The sequence below is a fragment of the Procambarus clarkii genome, chromosome 67 (genome assembly GCF_040958095.1).
Source record: "Procambarus clarkii isolate CNS0578487 chromosome 67, FALCON_Pclarkii_2.0, whole genome shotgun sequence".
Classification (NCBI taxonomy): Eukaryota; Metazoa; Arthropoda; class Malacostraca; order Decapoda; family Cambaridae; genus Procambarus; species Procambarus clarkii.
The window spans coordinates 16,926,995-16,944,463 of NC_091216.1; the positions used below are offsets into that span (position 1 = coordinate 16,926,995).

At 50.3% G+C, this 17,469-nt stretch overlaps 3 protein-coding genes across 3 annotated transcripts in view; 1 reads left to right on the forward strand and 2 right to left on the reverse strand.

Moving 5' to 3' along the window:
- The window catches only part of LOC123767555 (pseudouridine-5'-phosphate glycosidase), a 214,951-nt gene that overhangs the window by 139,299 nt on the left and 58,183 nt on the right, over positions 1-17,469 (forward strand). The gene's annotated exons all lie outside the window — the stretch shown is intronic.
- Positions 1-17,469, reverse strand: part of LOC123767804 (uncharacterized) — an 84,182-nt gene that overhangs the window by 66,167 nt on the left and 546 nt on the right. The window lies entirely within an intron of this gene.
- LOC138355365 (uncharacterized) lies at positions 9,590-10,873 on the reverse strand. Its single transcript, XM_069310247.1, has one exon. The coding sequence runs from the start codon at positions 10,871-10,873 to the stop codon at positions 9,590-9,592; it is 1,284 nt and encodes a 427-aa protein (XP_069166348.1).

Genomic DNA, 17,469 nt, shown 5'->3' on the forward strand with positions numbered 1-17,469 from the left:
TATACCTGGGTACCTCACAGTGGGCACAGTATACCTGGGCACCTCCCAGTGGGCACAGTATACCTGGGTACCTCACAGTGGGCACAGTATACCTGGGTACCTCCCAGTGGGCACAGTATACCTGGGTACCTCACAGTGGGCATAGTATACCTGGGTACCTCCCAGTGGGCACAGTATACCTGGGTACCTCACAGTGGGCACAGTATACCTGGGTACCTCACAGTGGGCACAGTATACCTGGGTACCTCACAGTGGGCACAGTATACCTGGGTCCCTCACAGTGGGCACAGTATACCTGGGTACCTCACAGTGGGCACAGTATACCTGGGTACCTCCCAGTGGGCACAGTATACCTGGGTACCTCACAGTGGGCACAGTATACCTGGGTCCCTCACAGTGGGCACAGTATACCTGGGTACCTCCCAGTGGGCACAGTATACCTGGGTACCTCACAGTGGGCACAGTATACCTGGGTCCCTCACAGTGGGCACAGTATACCTGGGTACCTCACAGTGGGCACAGTATACCTGGGTACCTCCCAGTGGGCACAGTATACCTGGGTACCTCACAGTGGGCACAGTATACCTGGGTACCTCACAGTGGGCACAGTATACCTGGGTCCCTCACAGTGGGCACAGTATACCTGGGTACCTCACAGTGGGCACAGTATACCTGGGTACCTCCCAGTGGGCACAGTATACCTGGGTACCTCACAGTGGGCACAGTATACCTGGGTCCCTCACAGTGGGCACAGTATACCTGGGTACCTCCCAGTGGGCACAGTATACCTGGGTACCTCACAGTGGGCACAGTATACCTGGGTCCCTCACAGTGGGCACAGTATACCTGGGTACCTCACAGTGGGCACAGTATACCTGGGTACCTCCCAGTGGGCACAGTATACCTGGGTACCTCACAGTGGGCACAGTATACCTGGGTACCTCACAGTGGGCACAGTATACCTGGGTACCTCACAGTGGGCACAGTATACCTGGGTACCTCACAGTGGGCACAGTATACCTGGGTACCTCCCAGTGGGCACAGTATACCTGGGTACCTCACAGTGGGCACAGTATACCTGGGTCCCTCACAGTGGGCACAGTATACCTGGGTACCTCCCAGTGGGCACAGTATACCTGGGTACCTCACAGTGGGCACAGTATCCAAGACCAACGTCGAATCAACGTTACTGTCATTTACTGTTCCGCCTGGGGGGGGGGGTGTACCCAGGTGGGCCGCCTGGGGGGGGGGTGTACGGCATCCTGATTGATGACACAAGAAATCGATGAGGAAGAGGGCAGGGCGGCCCCTGGCAACCCCTGGCGGCCCCTGGCAACCCCTGGCGGCCCCTGGCGGCCCCTGGCGGCCCCTGGCGGCCCCTGGCGGCCCCTGGCGGCCCCTGGCAACCCCTGGCGGCCCCTGGCGGCCCCTGGCGGCCCCTGGCGGCCATTATCGCGGCAACACGCGCCCCGCTCACGGCCTGACCCGCCGCCCCCCGCGGCCTTGACATTTGACGCGCACCGGAGAATTACCTCACCTGGCGAGTCACACTCACCCTACCCGCCCTGGCTCATCACTCACCCTACCCGCCCTGGCTCATCACTCACCCTACCCGCCCTGGCTCATCACTCACCCTACCCGCCCTGGCTCATCACTCACCCTACCCGCCCTGGCTCATCACTCACCCTACCCGCCCTGGCTCATCACTCACCCTACCCGCCCTGGCTCATCACTCACCCTACCCGCCCTGGCTCATCACTCACCACCCTCAAGTGTGTCATACACTCTCACACACACACGCACGCACGCACGCACGCACGCAGCAAGCACGCAAGCAAGTACGCACGCACGCACGCACACAAGGGATCTCAACGGTCCTCAGGTCAGAGTGTGGGGTCATCCGCCGGGGTCACGATGGTCCTTAGGTCGACCCCATGGTACACGGAACCTTCCTTTGATCAAAACGTTATATGACAAAGAGTGCTGGGAAGACGGGACACCACGAGCGTAGCTGTCAACCTGTAACTACTCTTAGGTAATTACACAGGGGAGTAATGGATAATGGAATGCATTAGGCAGTGATGTGGTGGAGGCTGACTCTATACACAGTTTCAAATGTAGATATGATAGAGCCCAGTAGGCTCAGGAACCTGCACACCAGTTGATTGACGGTTGAAAGGCGGGACCAAAGAGCCAAACTCAACCTCCGCAAGCACAACTAGGTGAGTACTCACATTGGCCTCGCGGCTGAGTGAACAGTACTCTGGGGACGTAGTCCTTAGGGCCCGGGTTCGATTCCCAGCCGAGGCGGAAACAAATGGGCAGAGTTTCTTTCACCCTGATGCACCCGTTCATGTAACAGTAAATAGGTACCTGGGAGTTAGCCAGCTGCTACGGCTGCTTCCTGGGAATGTGTGTGTGTGTGTGTGTGTGTGTGTGTGTGTGTGTGTGTGTGTGTGTGTGTGTGTGTGTGTGTGTGTGTGTGTGTGTGTTAGAAATATGTGTAGTAGATATAATAGAGGATAAATAGATTGCTTACAAAGGCGGGATCCAAGAGCTAATAGCTTGATTCTGCAAACAAATGGTAAATACACACACACACACACCTCCTCAGGTACCTCCTACTATACTGAAAAGGTGACTTAGGAAATCATATGAGTCAAACCACCGTGAAGGGACCTGCCGCAGCCCTCCAGGGAAGAGCCCACGATGGATTACCCATTTACCTAAATACACACGAAGACGGAAGTCGTGATAGTCGTGATAGACGGGAGATTACGAAGACAATGAATGTCTGTCTACCGAATGATAGACATAAGACACCGTAAGGAACTACTTCACGTCAATATTCACACAAGACATACGATAGACATACACATTCCCTCAATGATTCTTTCAGGAAGTGAGTTAAGACATGTCACCCTCACAGTTGAAATAGTTAAGCATATTGTCATCTTAAATTACTCTAAGCTTCCCCCCCCCCTCTTTCCCCTCGGGGGGGTGGGTAAAATTCAGTCTAAAATTATAGATTTGTTGAAGAATTATAATTGCAATTAAAAATTCTTTACATAACACATTTAGTTCAAAAAATAATGTCTCAAGACGGGGACTAATCAAAGCTCACTCCAGTCTTGAAGAAGGCCACAACTGGTGCACAAAGTTACCACAAGACACCTCCACACACGCCTCAAGATACCACCAGTCTCACCATTTTATACTCTCAAGATCAACACCAACATACTTTATGTATCATTTTTAACACCAATTATTATTATTATTATTATTATTATTATTATTATTATTATTATTATTATAATAAAGCGTCAGCCAGACAATCAGTGTCAAAATACTGGAATTAATAAAACAAAAATGATAGTTCACTTATATGGAGAAGAGTCCACCTGCATCAATATATTTAAATATGTTCGTTGTGTAAATGAGTGACGTTAACGACAATAAATTTATTTATTTATTTATTATATATATATATATATATATATATATATATATATATATATATATATATATATATATATATATATATATATATATATATATATACAAGAAGGTACATTGGGTTTGCGAGAGTAGATAGTATTGTGTTTATATTCTTGTAAAGCCACCAGTACGCACGGCGTAAATCAAACCATATTAGGTCGATACGAAGATTTACGGGAGAGTGAAAAAGGCAGAGAACATTACTGTCCCTGCTAAATGTCCTTCACAACTTGACGATTTCTAATAAACGGGTCAATACAGTACTATTCAGTATGGAGAAAAGCGTATGACCCTTCACGTGGGGGCCAATATGTAGTTACGATATTGACAGTCCCTCCAACAGGTAAGTCCCTCCAACACGTACAGAACAAGACACTTGGTGGAGGGCGCCGACAATCATTGAGAGTGGCTGAGCATGCTGGGCCAGTCGGTGAAAAAGTTAGCCAAACTGTAGGAATAACCAAATTTACCTTTCAATACTAAGATATGAAAACTGTTAGTAAACTTTCGGGTAAGATATTGCCTTTGCTTGAGAAAGTTGAGGACAAGGTGAGGAAGATCACTGCGGCTCCCTTGGCACGACGTGTCGTGTACCTGTCGCCATACATAGACCTACACACTTGTCCATTCATCAAGCATATACGCAACCTCTTACGAAACCTCTATATCTTTCCTCATTCATAGCGGCTTTCTTTACATTTAAATAATAATTATTATTATTTGTATCGGGGGGGGGGGGGACATGAAGCCAATGTATATATATTTATGTTAGGCATATGTTGTTCATGTTAGGCTTATATAAGGGTCCTCCCTAATGTTAAGTTAGTGACCGTCTCAGCCCCTCAACAAGCTAACACCTGGGTACCTACTTACTGTTAGGTGGACAGGAACATTAGGTGGTTGGAAACGCACCCAATCATTTTTGCCCCGCCCGAGATTCGAACCCGGAATTCTCCACTGTGAGTCAAGATGGAACCAGACTGTACTATAGAGACGCTAAACAGTTTACGAACTTGTCCTCCCAAGATTACTGCTACGAACAACCTCCTTGTCCTCAGGAGCTTATATATCAGCCTTTCCTCATAAACAAAGAAACAAACTCCATTCCATGCACCCGCCACAACCCGTCCTCGACAAGTCCATTCCATCCAGCGGTCGACCCCACAGACGCATTCATAAATTTTAACATACTGTTCATTCAAAACGGGAATTTTCTCATATAAATTAATATTACAATATATTGTGACAAAAATGTGTAACAGAACAGTGGCTATTCTGGCGGGTCTTGTGCCAGTCGCACGTTAATAACAAAAAAGTAAAATAAAGTTGCTTTATTGACTGCTGATGAATTAAAAATTTAATATAACAACAATGACTTTAATAACATAGAAAACACAGCCCCTTATCCACTCGGATAAAACGCAATATTATGAAAAGAAATATAAATACAGGTGAGTTTTACGTTAAGCAAAAAAAAAAAAAGAGATGCAAATTACTTTATACAACAGGTGTACACATGTACCGTCTCCTGGGAAGGCAAGAGTATATGTTACTGGTGAGAGCACGAAGTGTACTCTGAGGACTGGACGCTCTTGTTAAAGATTCGCTACTTGGAACAAAAAGTTCCAAGTAGCATGGGCTATGGTGAGCCCGTATTATTAGGACTGGACGCCGGTGAACTCCTTTTATATGAGCCAGGCAAGCATAGATGGCGCTGATGTTGTGGGTAACTATCGGCCGGCAGTTAAACAAGCAGTTAGAGGTTGAGTTGGTGCTGCGGGTCTCTGCCCAGACGGCAGGTGTCCGGGTGTCTTGGGTACTAGAGGGTGGGGGGGGGGGGGTCTGTCTAGATACTGAGCACATATTGTTGTTGTTGTTGATGTTGATTCCTTATGTTGGAGCATGCAGATACGTTGATGAATAGGCGGTGAAGGGAACAGGCAGTATCTTCTGCTTAGGCAGGAGATTACCGTAACAATATCAGCATATTGTGCATATATAGGCATAGGTTAGGTTAGGTGTTTAAGTTCTGTTGGCGATTATTTGTAGTACGTGGGTGAAGCATTTACAGCGTTGTGGTTCGATAAAAATTCGTCAGTGAAGCACTTGTTCCGGAAGTGTTCGAACGTCAGCAGTTGTGAGTCGTACTCCAGCCCGTCCTCCAAACAAAGATCCAAAAGTGATTCCATGCACCCGCCAAACCCCCTATTTATGAATGAAAAGCGGTTTACACACGACTCACAACTGCTGACGCTCGAACATATCCGGAACAAGTGTTTCACTGACGAATTTTGTTCGAACCACAACGCTGTAAATGCTTCACCCACGTACTACAAATACAAATAATCGCCAACAGAACCTAAACACCTGACCTAACCTAACCTATGCCTATATATACACAATATGCTAATATATTATAATATTAATTTATACTTGAGAAAATTCCCGTTTTGAATGAACAACATGTTAAAATTTATGAATGCGTCTGTGGGGTCGACCGCTGGATGTAATGGACTTGAGTCGAGGATGGGTTGAATTAGGTGAGTACGCAACCCATCCTCGACTCAAGTCCATTACATCCAGCGGTCGACCCCACAGACGCATTCATAAATTTTAACATGTTGTTCATTCAAAACGGGAATTTTCTCAAGTATAAATTAATATTATAATATATTAGCATATTGTGTATATATAGGCATAGGTTAGGTTAGGTCAGGTGTTTAGGTTCTGTTGGCGATTATTTGTATTTGTAGTACGTGGGTGAAGCATTTACAGCGTTGTGGTTCGAACAAAATTCGTCAGTGAAACACTTGTTCCGGATATGTTCGAACGTCAGCAGTTGTGAGTCGTGTGTAAACCGCTTTTCATTCATAAATAGGGGGTTTGGCGGGTGCATGGAATCACTTTTGGATCTTTGTTTGGAGGACGGGCTGCCTAATTGTGCTTGCGGGGGTTGAGCTCTGGCTCTTTGGTCCCGCTTCTCAACTGTCAGTCAACTGATGTACAGATTCCTGAGCCTACTGGGCTCTATCATATCTACATTTGAAGCTGTGTATGGAGTCAGCCTCCACCACATCACTTCCTAAAGCATTCCATTTATTAACTACTCTGACACTGAAAAAATTCTTTCTAACGTCTCTGTGACTCATCTGGGTACTAAGTTTCGTGTGTAAACCGTTGTTCATTCATAAACAAGGGGTTTGGCGGGTGGATGGAATCTATTTTGGGTCTTTGTTTGGAGGACGGGCTGCCAGCCAAACCGCCTCTCACATTAATGAATGTGAATGAAAAACGGTTTACACGAGTGCTTCACAAGGGTACAGGATCAGAAAACTACTGACTCCTGTTAGGAAGCTTAGAGCTTTCCCATCCCACTGCTCATGGTAAGCCTTGCCCATACTAAGTTTCCCTGGAACACGTCCCTCCAATCGGGTAACAAACAGGTACTTAATTACTGCTGGGTAAACCGGCGAATAGTTAAGGAACTACTAGTGAGTCGTCCCTAGCCAAGGATGTATGTAGCCAGGGAACCTGTATTCTCTTGAGCGCTGGCGGGAGAGATACAAAATTTATACGTGGAAGATATTAGAGGAGCTGGTCCCAAACCTGCACACAGAAATAACACCACATGAGACCAGAAGGCATGGCAGGATGTGCAGAATATCCCCGTTGAAGAGCAGAGGTGCAACAGGTACTCCGAGAGAGAACTATCAACATCAGAGGCCCGAGACTGTTCAACACGCTTCCACTACACATAAGGGGCATAACTGGCCGACCCCTCACAGTGTTCAAGAGAGAACTGGATAAGCACCTCCAAAGGATACATGATCAACCAGGCTGTGATTTATACGTCAGGCTGCGAGCAGCCGCGTCCAACAGCCTGGTTGACCAGTCCAGCAACCAGGAGGCTTGGTCGACGACTGGGCCGCGGGGCCTTTGATCCCCGGAAGCTACACAAGGTAGGATGCGAACCCCGACCAAGTCGCTGGTGAAGCGTGGGGATAGTGTGTTACCACTGCGCCACCTGGGAAGTGTTGGGGGGGGGGTGATGTGGTATAGAACGGGGAGGATATGACACTAGAGGGGTGGGGGAGGTGTGGTGTGCCGCAGGGGGCGGGGGGGGGAAGGTGTGGCAGGGGCAGACAGAGTTGGGGTTCACAGTGACTCACGGTGTGCACAGTTGAATGAGTTACCGTGCCAGGACCGTGCACCGTGACCCTCCTGCTCCCCTGCCCGGTGTCGTGGAGGGTCACCTCATCACTTCCCAGAATTTATGTAATTTATTTACATTCAAATTTGGTTGTGTTTTACAGCCATGCAGCAGGTCATCTCACACACACACACACACACACACACACACACACACACACACACACACACACACACACACACACACACACACACACACACAAACTTTGTTTTTTGTGTACGTCTTGTTTGTCTTTGTGGACAAAGACAAACTTTTAGCGCAGGTGGAACACAAACAAGGGGACACAGTTGGAGGCTGAGTACCTAAATGAGCCACAGGGACGTTAGAAAGAATGTTTTCAGTGTCAGAGTAGTTAACAGATACATATTGTCCATCTTAGGTGTTGTTGTGAAGCACCTAAGATGGTGCTTCACTCCCTCATAGTGGAAACAGTAATTAGTGTTCATAGTGGAACACTAATCATTGCATTAGGCAGTGATGTGGTGGAGGCTGACTCCATACACAGTTTCAAATGTAGATATGATAGAGCCCAGTAGGCTCAGGAACCTGTACACCAGTTGATTGACAGTTGAGAGGCGGGACCAAAGAGCCAGAGCTCAACCCCCGCAAGCACAACTAGGTGAGTACACACGTGTATGGTAAGATATGTTTACAAAATTAAAGTTTGTGGCCTGAACGAGAAAATTACTCATCATTGCAAGTCGTAAAGGGTTGTAACGGGAATACAGTACCTGGATTTATTTTCCTAGAATCGCTGTAGTTCGGCAGGTTGTGTGGGGGAAACCTCAGTGGCACGGGTCGTAAATACTTAGGAATATCGCACTGACACGCTTCCTTCCCCCATGTTGATGACGGCCGGGGTGGTCGCTTGTGGGGGTGGTCGCTTGTGGGGTGGTCGCTTGTGGGGGTGGTCGCTTGTGGGAGTGGTCGCTTGTGGGGGTGGTCGCTTGTGGGGGGTGGTCGCTTGTGGGGGTGGTCGCTTGTGGGGGTGGTCACTTGTGGGGGTGGTCACTTGTGGGGGTGGTCGCTTGTAGGGTGGTCGCTTGTGGGGGTGGTCACTTGTGGGGGGTGATCGCTTGTGGGGAATGGTCGCTTGTGGGGGTGGTCGCTTTGGGTGGTCGCTTGTAGGGAGGTCGCTTGCGGGGGTGGTCACTTGTGGGGGTGGTCACTTGTGGGGGTGGTAGCTTGTGGGGAATGGTCGCTTGTGGGGGTGGTCGCTTGTAGGGAATGGTCACTTGTGGGGGTGGTCGCTTGTGGGGGTGGTCGCTTGTGGGGAATGGTCGCTTGTGGGGGTGGTCGCTTGTGAGGAATGGTCGCTTGTGGGAGTGGTCGCTTGTAGGGTGGTCGCTTGTGAGGGTGGTCACTTGTCGGGGTGGTCACTTGTGGGGGTGGTCGTTTGTGGGGAATGGTTGCTTGTGGGGGTGGTCGCTTGTGGGGGTGGTCGCTTGTAGGGTGGTCGCTTGTGGGGGTGGTCACTTGTGGGGGTGGTCACTTGTGGCGGTGGTCGCTTGTGGGGAATGGTCGCTTGTGGGGGTGGTCACTTGTGACGGTGGTCGCTTGTGGGGGTGGTCGCTTGTAGGGTGGTCGCTTGTGGGGAATGGTCGCTTGGGGGGGTGGTCGCTTGTAGGGTGGTCGCTTGTGGGAGTGGTCGCTTGTAGGGGTGGTTGCTTGTGGGGGGTGGTCGCTTGTGGGGGGTGGTCGCTTGTAGGAGTGGTTGCTTGTGGGGGGTGGTCGCTTGTGGGGGGTGGTCGCTTGTTGGGGGTTTTCGCTTGTGGAGGGTGGTCACTTGTGGGGAATGGTCGCTTGTGGGGGGTGGTCGCTTGTTGGGGGTTGTCGCTTGTGGGGGATGGTCACTTGTGGGGGTGGTCACTTGTGGGGGGGTCACTTGTGGGGGTGGTTGCTTGTGAGGGGGTGGTCGCTTGTGAGGGGTGATCGCTTGTGGGGAATGTTCGCTTGTGAGGGGTGGTCGCTTGTGAAGGGTGGTCGCTTGTGAGGGGTGGTCGCTTGTGAAGGGTGGTCGCTTGTGAGGGGTGGTCGGTTGTGGAGGGTGGTCGCTTGTGGGGAATGGTCGCTTGTGAGGGGGGGTTGCTTGTGGAGGGTGGTCGCTTGTGGGGGTGGTCGCTTGTGAAGGGTGGTCGCTTGTGAGGGGTGGTCGCTTGTGGAGGGTGGTCGCTTGTGTGGGGGTGGGTTGCTTGTGGAGGGTGGTCGCTTGTGGGGGTGGTCGCTTGTGAAGGGTGGTCGCTTGTGAGGGGGGGGTCGCTTGTGGGGAATGGTCGCTTGTGAGGGGTGGTCGCTTGTGGAGGGTGGTCGCTTGTGGGGGTGGTCGCTTGTGAGGGGTGGTCGCTTGTGGGGGTGGTCGCTTGTGGGGGTGGTCGCTAGTGAAGGGTGGTCGCTTGTGAGAGGTGGTCGCTTGTGGAGGGTGGTCGCTTGTGAGGGGTGGTCACTTGTGGGGAATGGTCGCTTGTGAGGGGTGGTCGCTTGTGGAGGGTGGTCGCTTGTGGGGAATGGTCGCTTGTGAGGGGTGGTCGCTTGTGGGGAATGGTCGCTTGTGAGAGGTGGTCGCTTGTGGAGGGTGGTCGCTTGTGAGGGGTGGTCACTTGTGGGGAATGGTCGCTTGTGGAGGGTGGCCGCTTGTGAGGGGTGGTCACTTGTGAGGAATGGTCGCTTGTGGAGGGTGGTCGCTTGTGGGGGTGGTCGCTTGTGGGGGTGGTCGCTTGTGGGGGTGGTCGCTTGTGAGGGGTGGTCGCTTGTGAGAGGTGGTCGCTTGTGGAGGGTGGTCGCTTGTGGGGGTGGTCGCTTGTGAGGGGTGGTCGCTTGTGGAGGGTGGTCGCTTGTGAGGAGTGGTCTCTTGTGATGAGTGGTCGCTTGTGAGGAGTGGTCGCTTGTGGAGGGTGGTCGCTTGTGAGGGGTGGTCGCTTGTGAGGAGTGGTCGCTTGTGAGGGGTGGTCGCTTGTGAAGGGTGGTCGCTTGTGAGGGGTGGTCGCTTGTGGAGGGTGGTCGCTTGTGAGGAGTGGTCTCTTGTGGAGGGTGGTCGCTTGTGAGGAGTGGTCTCTTGTGGAGGGTGGTCGCTTGTGAGGAGTGGTCTCTTGTGGAGGGTGGTCGCTTGTGAGGGGTGGTCGCTTGTGGAGGGTGGTTGCTTGAGGAGGGGTGGTCACTCTCCCTCATAGTGGGTCACTCTCCCTCATAGTGGGACACTCTCCGTCATAGTAGGACACTCTCCCTCATAGTGGGACACTCTCCCTCATAGTGGGTCACTCTCCCTCATAGTGGGACACTCTCCGTCATAGTAGGACACTCTCCCTCATAGTGGGACACTCTCCCTCATAGTGGGTCACTCTCCCTCATAGTGGGTCACTCTCCCTCATAGTGGGTCACTCTCCCTCATAGTGGGACACTCTCTCATAGTGGGTCACTCTCCCTCATAGTGGGTCACTCTCCCTCATAGTGGAACACTCTCCCTCATAGTGGAACACTCTCCCTCATAGTGGGTCACTCTCCCTCATAGTGGGTCACTCTCCCTCATAGTGAGTCACTCCCCCTCATAGTGAGTCACTCCCTCATAGTGGGACACTCTCCCTCATAGTGGGTCACTCTCCCTCATAGTGGGTCACTCTCCCTCATAGTGGAACACTCTCCCTCATAGTGGGTCACTCTCCCTCATAGTGGGTCACTCTCCCTCATAGTGGGTCACTCTCCCTCATAGTGGGACACTCTCCGTCATAGTAGGACACTCTCCCTCATAGTGGGACACTCTCCCTCATAGTGGGTCACTCTCCCTCATAGTGGGTCACTCTCCCTCATAGTGGGTCACTCTCCCTCATAGTGGGACACTCTCTCATAGTGGGTCACTCTCCCTCATAGTGGGTCACTCTCCCTCATAGTGGAACACTCTCCCTCATAGTGGAACACTCTCCCTCATAGTGGGTCACTCTCCCTCATAGTGGGTCACTCTCCCTCATAGTGAGTCACTCCCCCTCATAGTGAGTCACTCCCTCATAGTGGGACACTCTCCCTCATAGTGGGTCACTCTCCCTCATAGTGGGTCACTCTCCCTCATAGTGGAACACTCTCCCTCATAGTGGGTCACTCTCCCTCATAGTGGGTCACTCTCCCTCATAGTGGGTCACTCTCCCTCATAGTGGGTCACTCTCCCTCATAGTGGAACACTCTCCCTCATAGTGGGTCACTCTCCCTCATAGTGGGTCACTCTCCCTCATAGTGGGTCACTCTCCCTCATAGTGGGTCACTCTCCCTCATAGTGGGACACTCCCTCATAGTGGGTCACTCTCCCTCATAGTGGAACACTCTCCCTCATAGTGGAACACTCTCCCTCATAGTGGGACACTCCCTCATAGTGGGTCACTCTCCCTCATAGTGGAACACTCTCCCTCATAGTGGAACACTCTCCCTCATAGTGGAACACTCTCCCTCATAGTGGGACACTCTCCCTCATAGTGGGACACTCCCTCACATCAGGGCACGCCCCCTCACATCGGGACACGCCCCCTCACATCAGGGCACGCCCCCTCACATCGGGGCACGCCCCCTCACATCGGGGCACGCCCCCTCACATCAGGGCATGCCCCCTCACATCGGGGCACGCCCCCTCACATCGGGGCACGCCCCCTCACATCGGGGCACGCCCCCTCACATCAGGGCATGCCCCCTCACATCGGGGCACGCCCCCTCACATCAGAGCACGCCCCCTCACATCGGGGCACGCCCCCTCACATCAGGGCACGCCCCCTCACATCGGGGCACGCCCCCTCACATCGGGGCACGCCCCCTCACATCGGGGCACGCCCCCTCACATCAGGGCACGCCCCCTCACATCGGGGCACGCCCCCTCACATCGGGGCACGCCCCCTCACATCGGGGCACGCCCCCTCACATCAGGGCACGCCCCCTCACGTGCCGGTCACTGTGGGCTAATGGGGTTCCTGTGCTAATCTAATGCGGTAATTGGCCAACTAGTCGGTTGTTTACAGTGGTGGTAATCGTGCCTTCGTGACCTCCTCGTTTACTATCATCCTACGCCAACTGTCGTGTTGGTGATTCTTTGTTGTTTAGTGCATTTTATCTTCTCTCACCCCACAGTCTTTTCCCTTCTCTCTCACCCACAGTCGTCTCCCCTCTCTCTCTCTCTCTCACCCCACAGTCGTCCCCTCTCCCACCACCCGGGCGTCTCCCCTCTCCCACCCCACAGACGTTTGCCTCACTGTGTACATTTCTAGTGTTTAACAACAAAAGAATGAGTGTACATCAAAAATCGCTGATAAAATCATGCTGTGGTTCAGGGGATCTCTATTGATGTCGGGTACCTGCTTGATACCTGCTGGTAGAGGTATCTGGCTTGATGGTTCTGGGAGGTCTTCTACTCCCCAAGCCCGGCCCGAGGCCAGGCTTCACTTGTGAGAGTTTGGTCCACCAGGCTGTTGCTTGTAGCGGCCCGCGGACCCACATACCCACCACAGCCCGGTTGGTCCGGCACTTCTTGAAGAAAACTATCTAGTTTTCTCTTGAAGATGTCCACGGTTGTTCCGGCAATATTTCTGATGCTCGCTGGGAGGACGTTGAACAAACGCGGACCTCTGATGTTTATTCAGTGCTCTCTGATTGTGCCTATGGCTTCCCTGTTCTTCACTGGTTCTATTCTGCATTTTCTTCCATATAGTTCACTCCAGTACGTTTTGTGTAGATTTGGTACCTTGAGGTACCAAATCTACCAAAACATTCCCCATTGTTCTGTACCTTGAGGTACAGAACTTTTTATTAACTGCGCTTGGACTCGATTTTATATGGTTGATTGTTACTCTTTGTGTTCTGTTCGGCAAAAAACTGAGTATCCAGCGTCGTACTTTACCAGTTACTCCCATTGACCTCATTTTGTGTGCTATCACTCCATGGTCACATTTTTCGAATGCATTTGCAAAGTCCGTGTATATCACACCTGATTCTGTTTTTCTTGTAATGCGTCAATGATTTTGTCATAATGGTCAGGTACCTGTGAGAGGCACGATCTTCCCGTTCTAAATCCATGTTGGCCTGGGCTGTGAAGGTCATTGTTCTCCATGAAATTGGTGACCTGACTCCTAATCACTCTCTCAAATACTTTTATTATGTGGGACGTTAATGCAACTGGTCTATAATTCTTTGCCAATGCTTTGCTCCCTCCCTTGTGTAGAGGGGCTATGTCTGCTGATTTAAGCGCATCTGGTATCTCCCCCGTGTCCAAGCTCTTCCTCCACACTGTTCTGAGTGCCTACGCTAGTAGCACCTTGCATTTCTTTATACAAATTTAAATCCATGAATCTGGCCCCGGGGCTGAGTGCATGGGCATGTTGTCAGTTTCCCTTTCAAAATCTGCCACGCTTGTGTTGATATCAGTTATATTTACAGGAGTTTGGATATCACACATAAAGTAGTTGTCCGGATCTTCCACTTTCATGCTGTGTATCGGAGTGCTAAGCATGTCCTCATACTGCTTTTTTAGGCTTTCACTAATTTCTTTGTCATCCTCCGTGTATGAACCTTCACTTGTACGAATAGGTCCAATAATGGCAGTGGTTTTTGTTTTTAATTTCGCATATGTGAAGAAATATTTTGGGTTTTTCTTTATTTCTTGAATTGCTTTCTGTTCTAGTTGCCTTTCTTCAATCTGATATGTAAAGCCCCAGTCTTTGTTCGATTTCTTCAATCTCCCTGTTTAAATTATTCCTTCTTTGTATGGAAAGTCGCGTCTGCTTAAGCATTTCCGTTTTTTTTCTTCTTTTGTAGTGTCGTCTGCGTTCTCCTTCTATATTGGACCTCTTTCTGGCTTTCCTCAAAGGCACTTGTTTCACACAGATTTAATATGCTTCGGAAGTCAGTTTGTCCATTCCTTGTGTAGGGTTTGTATTACTTAGAACAGTTTCCCATTGAATGTTTGTAAGGTCCCTGTCTATTTTCTCCCAGTCTATCTTTTGTTATTAAAATTGAATTTACGGAATAACCCTTCTCGATTGTTGTTTCTCTTGTTCCTACTATTGTTATTAATGTTAGTTTGCACTTCAGTGAGCTTGTGGTCCGAGTACGTAGTGTCTGAGACAGTAATGTCTCTGATTAGCTCATTATTGTTCGTGAATATCAGGTCCAGCGTGTTCTCGTTCCTAGATGGTTCTGTAATCTGCTGACTGAGCGACAATTTGTCACAGAATCTCAGTAGTTCTCTGACCTGTGGTTGGTTATTTCCAGGTTGATTTCCTGCTATAATGTTATTGTTTACTATTCTCCATTGTAAACTGGGTATACTGAAGTCTCCAAGGAAGATAATATCTGGTATTGGGTTTTCTAGGTTATCAAGGATATTCTCTATTTTGTGGATCTGTTCAGTGAATTCCTCAACTGTTGCATCTTTCAACAGGTTGAGATTTATATATATTCAAATAATAACTAGATTTATATTTTCTACCTTGATTCCAAGTACCTCTACCACCTCATTGGTCGAGTTCAGGAGCTTCTTGACGTTATCTTGAGATGATTTCGGGGCTTTAGTGTCCCCGCGGCCCGGTCTTCGACCAGGCCTCCACCCCCAGGAAGCAGCCCGTGACAACTGACTAACACCCAGGTACCTATTTTACTGCTAGGTAACAGGGGCATAGGGTGAAAGAAACTCTGCCCATTGTTTCTCGCCGGCGTCTGGAATCGAACCCAGGACCACAGGATCACAAGTCCAGCGTGCTGTCCGCTCGGCCGACCGGCTCCTCTTCACAGGAGCTCTGTGCATGCCAGTTCCTCTTGCGGCATAATTGTCACTATTAAAAATCACCTTCGCCAATTAGTCACCATCAGTTACCCGTGTGATGGAGGGGTCACTATCCTCACTATATAATCTCCGCCGTCATCACCACACATCGTCAACAACTTGTCACAATTATATTTGACCCTCCCACTCATAACTCTCCGCCCTGATGTCTTCCTCATAATAGTGTACCACACTTGTGTCCTGTGTACCACACTTGTGTGTCCTGTGTACCACACTTGTGTGTCCTGTGTACCGCACTTGTGTCCTGTGTACCACACTTGTGTCCTGTGTACCACACTTGTGTGTCCTGTGTACCGCACTTGTGTCCTGTGTACCACACTTGTGTCATGTGTACCGCACTTGTGTCCAGTGTACCACACTTGTGTGTCCTGTGTACCACACTTGTGTCCTGTGTACCACACTTGTGTCCTGTGTACCACACTTGTGTGTCCTGTGTACCACACTTGTGTCCTGTATACCACACTTGTGTGTCCTGTGTACCACACTTGTGTGTCCTGTGTACCACACTTGTGTGTCCTGTGTACCACACTTGTGTGTCCTGTGTACCACACTTGTGTGTCCTGTGTACCACACTTGTGTGTCCTGTGTACCACACTTGTGTGTCCTGTGTACCACACTTGTGTGTCCTGTGTACCACACTTGTGTCCTGTGTACCACACTTGTGTGTCCTGTGTACCACACTTGTGTGTCCTGTGTACCACACTTGTGTCCTGTGTACCACACTTGTGTCCTGTGTACCACACTTGTGTGTCCTGTGTACCACACTTGTGTCCTGTGTACCACACTTGTGTCCTGTGTACCACACTTGTGTCCTGTGTACCACACTTGTGTGTCCTGTGTACCACACTTGTGTGTCCTGTGTACCACACTTGTGTCCTGTGTACCACACTTGTGTCCTGTGTACCACACTTGTGTGTCCTGTGTACCACACTTGTGTCCTGTATACCACACTTGTGTGTCCTGTGTACCACACTTGTGTGTCCTGTGTACCACACTTGTGTGTCCTGTGTACCACACTTGTGTGTCCTGTGTACCACACTTGTGTGTCCTGTGTACCACACTTGTGTGTCCTGTGTACCACACTTGTGTGTCCTGTGTACCACACTTGTGTGTCCTGTGTACCACACTTGTGTGTCCTGTGTACCACACTTGTGTGTCCTGTGTACCACACTTGTGTCCTGTGTACCACACTTGTGTGTCCTGTGTACCACACTTGTGTGTCCTGTGTACCACACTTGTGTGTCCTGTGTACCACACTTATGTGTCCTGTGTACCACACTTGTGTGTCCTGTGTACCACACTTGTGTCCTGTGTACCACACTTGTGTCCTGTGTACCACACTTGTGTGTCCTGTGTATCACACTTGTGTCCTGTGTACCACACTTGTGTGTCCTGTGTACCACACTTGTGTCCTGTGTACCACACTTGTGTCCTGTGTACCACACTTGTGTGTCCTGTGTACCACACTTGTGTCCTGTGTACCACACTTGTGTGTCCTGTGTACCACACTTGTGTCCTGTGTACCGCACTTGTGTCCTGTGTACCACACTTGTGTCCTGTATACCACACTTGTGTCCTGTATACCACACTTGTGTCCTGTGTACCACACTTGTGTGTCCTGTGTACCACACTTGTGTGTCCTGTGTACCACACTTGTGTGTCCTGTGTACCACACTTGTGTCCTGTGTACCGCACTTGTGTCCTGTGTACCACACTTGTGTCCTGTGTACCACACTTGTGTGTCCTGTGTACCACACTTGTGTGTCCTGTGTACCACACTTGTGTCCTGTGTACCACACTTGTGTCCTGTGTACCACACTTGTGTCCTGTGTACCACACTTGTGTCCTGTGTACCACACTTGTGTGTCCTGTGTACCACACTTGTGTCCTGTGTACCACACTTGTGTGTCCTGTGTACCACACTTGTGTCCTGTGTACCACACTTGTGTGTCCTGTG

What these genes read in the sequence shown, in the direction of transcription:
- LOC138355365 (XM_069310247.1), bottom strand. Translation starts at nt 10,873, where the DNA reads ATGAGGGAGAGTGACCACCCCTCCTCAAGCAACCACCCTCCACAAGCG.